Genomic DNA, 5,231 nt, shown 5'->3' with positions numbered 1-5,231 from the left:
GAACAAGACTGGTCGTCCTAGATGTGGACTACGAAGGGGACGCGCTATTCGTTGGTAGGGTTTTCAAGAACCGAGATGACTGCAAGGTTAAAATAGCCGTTCATGCCATCAACAGAAGGTTCAGTTACCGTAACGAGCGCACAACAAACGACGTAGTCATTGTACGGTGCGTCTCCGACGCTTGCCCATGGAGAGTTTACTGTGTCCGCCTAGAAGATACAGAATACTTTGAGGTGCGGACCGCTATGTTAGAACATAACTGCCCTGTGGAAGTGAGAAGTCAATACCAACGACAAGCAACCACCTCCGTCATCTCTCAGATCATGAAGGCCAAGTACGCCGGAGCAGCACTAGGACCGAATCCAATAGGCATCCAGCGAGCTTTGATGGACGAGTACAGTGTCAACGTGTCTTATTGGAAGGCCTGGCGAGCCAGAGAATTGGCAGTGGACATGGCTAAAGGTTCAACAACGGGAAGCTACGGGATCCTACCAGCTTACTTACACATGCTATCTAAAGCCAATGTGGGTACGGTGACGGAGTTACACACGGAGGCAGACAATAATGGGGAGAGAAGATTTAAATATTGCTTTGTTGCACTAGGGGCGAGTGTTAGAGGGTGGAAGTTTATGAGAAAGGTGGTCATAATCGACGGAGCACACTTGCGCGGTAAGTACGCTGGTTGCCTCCTCACCGCTAGCGCACAAGACGGCAACTTTCAGATATTCCCTATAGGATTTGGGATCGTAGACGGGGAAAATGACAAGGCGTGGGAATGGTTCTTCGAGTGCCTGAAGCAAATCATTCCGGATGAGGAAGACTTGACATTTGTATCGGACCGCCACAATTCAATCTACAGCGGGCTCACCAAGGTATAGAGACTAATAATTTTTAATAAAGTGTTACATAAAAATATACCGCGCTAATTATTATAATACACATACACCATTATATTTACATATTCAAACTGACATTTTCGCTGCAGGTGTACCCAAGAGCGGCGCATGGCGCATGCATCGTGCACCTCCAACGGAACGTGGCGGCGAAATTTAAGCAGCGGCTACTAGCACCACTGATTTCCAAAGCCGCAAGGGCTTTCAAAAAAACAACTTTCAAAGAGCACTTTGAGGAAATAGAGCGGGTGTCTCCACGGTGCGCAGAGTACCTCCTGGCAATCGGATGGGAACATTGGACAAGGTCCCACTGCAATGGACAGCGATACAACATCATGACTTCGAATGTGGCTGAGTCGCTGAACGCGGTCCTAAAAGAGGCACGTGAGCTGCCTATTGTTTCCACACTCGAGTATATCCGAGCCACTCTCATGACATGGTTCTCCAAGAGGAGGGAAAAGGCAGCGCTACACTCAATGCCCTTAACTCCAAAGGTGGAGGAGCTGGTTTTGAAAAACTACGAACGCAGTACGTCCTACGAGGTGATAAGGATCACTCCCGAGCAGTATGAGGTGAAAACAACTACGGGGTTATCTTACATTGTGGACCTCCATAATAAGATATGCACCTGCGAGGAGTTCACAATGGTTAAGATACCATGCAGCCACGCAATAGCCGCTGCAGTCCGGTGTGATATGAGGGTCCCCGACCTAGCAGCTCCAGAATATGGAAGCTTCTTCTGGACTCTCGCATACAACGGAGGCATCCACCCAGTCCCAGACCTTTGCACTCTGCGCAATGTACCGGATGGGGTAGCGACCTTGAATGTCTTGCCACCACTCACCCGAAGGCCACCAGGTAGGCCAAAACGATCTAGATTCCTTTCCGCAGGGGAGTGTAAGGTATAGTTACCTAAATTAGCAGTCTACCATTTAATATATCAGCGTATATGGGTTAATTTGAGTATACATAACATTTAAAGCAGAAATCAACAAAGAAGACGAAACGGAGCTGCACGCGTTGCCATGGGCTTGGTCATAATCGTGCCACCTGCAAGATGCCGATATAAATAAGAAGCTATGTATGGTAAGATATTAATCCCTAACATACGGTGGTTTACATTGTCCACTACATAAGTTGTCCACTTATAGCTATCTAACAAATGGTTCTTTAAATTCAACAGATAAGAAAGCTGTCCCTTTTGCATGTGTAAGAACAGCTCGGCGATCTAAGATGAAATGGAAACGGAAGAAATCAAGCGGCTAATTTTCCTTGTAAAATATTAGTGCCGCCTGTTAAAAACTTGTTAATGTTTTGTAAAACGATGATGAACTTGGCACAACGGGTGTATTGCGTTGATCGTGTGAGTCCGCACGCCTATGAATGTAATATATTTCATTTCATGAATGTCTATCTACTTAGCCTTCTACATTATAGATTGAAAACCAAAAGTGGATACCTAAAAAAGTACGTAAAACGGGTGAACGCATTACTGATGGGAAGCCGAATTTTTTTTTTTTTTTTTTAAAAAAATTATTGCAACTTGGATAACGTAGTTTTACTCAGACATTATATGAATATCCAAACGATAATGCCTCTTGAAGATAACGCTACACTATGTGAACAGATATGATGGATGTGACGAGACGAACTAGGGAACCTAGTTTTGTAGAGCTCCCTGCTACGAGAACACAATAAATGCCCACCGCGTGAAGTTGTGGGGTCCGCCACGTTGGAAAAAACCGCCTGATATTTCTTGAGAGGTTGGAGCCTGTAAGTTTAAGAAGAAAAAAAGGTTTAGGATAACAGCTTATGTGTTGGAGAAAATGATGCCGAAAAACAAGAGCAGCTCATCAGGAAGTGGATCAAGTTCAACGGTGGGAGACCGAAGCATTGTCCAACGAGAAGGCGGTTTTCTCTGCTACTGCGGTAAAACAGCAGTACTTCGTCAGGCTTGGACGGACGCTAATCCAGGGAGAAGATTTTACGGGTGCGGCGAAGGGTATAAAAATGTATGCGACTATTTTCGCTGGCGGGATGTAGAGAAGCCGTATGGATGGCAGAAAGTAGCGTTACTCGAGGCGAGGGACTTGATTCGGGAACAGGCGGAACAGATCGCTAGGCTACGCGCGCTGGGAACTTGTGGCGGCGAGGGAGACGAAACCCAACAAACTCAAGAAATGGTTGCTCTCATTGAAAGGCTGAAAAAAGAAAACGAAGTCCTGCAGGTGGCATTAGGGAAGATGAGGGCGAAGGAGAAAATGATTAGGACTATGGGCATGGTGTCCTTGCTAGGTTTCGTGTTGGGTGTGGCCGCCGTCATCCACAGCAGGAGTGCTGCTCGGATGGAGTTGCCCTAACTTACATCTGGTTGGATGAAATTAACTATTTGGTATCTCTGAATTTTCATATGTTTGAAAGTACCTATGTTACATATGGACTGTTAAATATTTAAGTAATCTTCTATTTTCATTAATAAGGCTTTAATTGTTAAAAATGCTGTGCGCACGGTGCAACACTTAGTGTTTTAATCCAAAGAAATTAAATAACTACAACTAATATTGCCAGTCCATGTTTCTCTATAAGTATCTATGATAGCTGGTGGATAGTTAAATAATAATGTACGCTTCAAACTTAAGGTATGAATATGATATATTGCAAACAATTGTCCGAATATGTAACAGTTAAAAGTCAAAGACATATGGAAATAAACACACTTCAAGGTTCAAACCACATCATCCACTCGCACAGATATGGTACAAAGACACTAGTAAAACATCCTAGAGTCGTGAAGCAAAAAACAACAAAAGAAGAAATAAGGTTCAACATAACAGAAAGGGAAAGAAATTGACAAAGCCGAATAGTTGCAAAAAAAAAAGATAAATTAGAGTCCAGGAGGGTACACCAATGAGTAAGGCCACATCAGCCATCAAAGTTCACCACAACAGTGCTCGTACATCTGCACCACCAACTCCTCAGCACGCAGGCGCATGCCATCTTCCTTAACATGCACCGCTTTGTCCATCCCGCCTGTAGCATATGCTTCCAGCAATAACAAGGAGAGCATCCCACTGTTAGCTATGTTAGTCGCTTGGGAAACATGTGTGTTCCTAGCAAAGGTGAGTGGCTGAAGCGGGAAATTCTTCATTAGATCAGAGCCACCAACCTTCCGTACCAGATAAGGAAACATCTCGCATATAAACTCGAGCTCAGGCTTAAGACGGGATCCCCGGCGTGCAGCAGCAGTTGGATCAAGCACAGTGAGAGTGTGAGAGGTCAGGTCAATGTGAACAGCTATCCACCTATTTTTATCAATGTTAAATGGAGAGAGCAAATGATCAATGTGCGACAGCCAAACTCTGCCTGTTGCCTTAAACCTCGTAGTGATCTCATTGATAAGAGCGGGATAAAACTCAAAAGTTTCCTTCCGCTTCACCTTCTTGAACTTCGCATACAGAACCGCCAACGAGCCATAGAACTTACACGGAAGCAAATCAGCACGAGGATCAGAAGCAGGATCAGTGTTGTCAAACAGGGTCTCACGTAAGACAGATACACAAGCGTCCATTACCTATGGAAACATAAAAAACCATAAGCCAAATGTAAACAGCTGCAACATATGGAAGGAAGGGTACTAACATTGGGATAGCCAGGAGGGATGATAGTGGGTATCATGAGCAACTCAGAGTCCTTGATCACTAAACCATCACCGAATGCCCTACACAAAGTTCATGAAATGTCATAGGTGTTCATTAAATAATATGAATCTGTAAATAGATTAAAGGAGATCTACAAACCCTGCCTACACAGGAGCTTTAAAGAAATTAAAGCAAGCAGACAAAAGTAGAAAAACTTACATAGGCGGTATGTCAAGGACCATCAACTTCTTGTAGTTTGCAGACATGGCGACAGCGTCTCCCCCAGCTACAATCTGACCATCCCCGCAATCTCCTCCCATTGAAGCTTCCTCGATCTTGGAAAAAGTATATGAATAGGAAGAGAGGTGGGTAGTAGAGAGTGTAAAAAACAGGTAATCAAGATAAATAACATACCACTTCATCAGCAGGAGTCCTGCTGCGCGACCCAGATGATTCAGAAAAAGCGGTACCCTAAAAAAAGAAAAAAAGTTATTAAGGCATCAATGAGTGAGTAAACTTAGAATATCAAATAGTAATAACCTCAACAGGCCCGACATTTTGTTCATTTGCGAGTGGTGGCTGCTGCTGAGAGGGGCGTTGACACTGGTCAGAATGGTTTTCAGGAGCTACCACCACTGGAGATGGTTGAGGATCAGTCTGCCTAATAGAAGGAGAAGGAGAACTTGGGGATTTGTTGTAA

General features: G+C 44.3%; 1 protein-coding gene across 1 annotated transcript; it reads right to left on the bottom strand.

The window, feature by feature from the left end:
* Positions 1 to 3,822: 3,822 nt before the first annotated feature.
* On the bottom strand, positions 3,823 to 4,650 carry LOC9324807. Its single transcript, XM_021010078.1, has 2 exons — positions 4,533 to 4,650; positions 3,823 to 4,464 (listed from the first exon to the last, which is right to left on the bottom strand). Exons 1-2 carry the CDS (start codon positions 4,566 to 4,568, stop codon positions 3,823 to 3,825), a joined length of 678 nt encoding a protein of 225 aa, XP_020865737.1. The 5' UTR covers positions 4,569 to 4,650.
* Between the last annotated feature and the right edge of the window lie 581 nt (positions 4,651 to 5,231).

Source organism: Arabidopsis lyrata (genome assembly GCF_000004255.2).
Source record: "Arabidopsis lyrata subsp. lyrata unplaced genomic scaffold ARALYscaffold_2, whole genome shotgun sequence".
NCBI lineage: Eukaryota > Viridiplantae > Streptophyta > Magnoliopsida > Brassicales > Brassicaceae > Arabidopsis > Arabidopsis lyrata.
The sequence above is the reverse complement of the archived record's forward strand: the minus strand, read 5'-3'. Positions and strand labels throughout refer to the sequence as shown.

Bases quoted from the DNA above. Each gene is read 5' to 3' on its own strand.
- LOC9324807 (XM_021010078.1), bottom strand. From the start codon at position 4,568: ATGATACCCACTATCATCCCTCCTGGCTATCCCAAT. The intron at 4,465-4,532 runs GTTAGTACCCTT...ATGTTTCCATAG, and splicing joins TCCCTCCTGGCTATCCCAAT to GTAATGGACGCTTGTGTATC.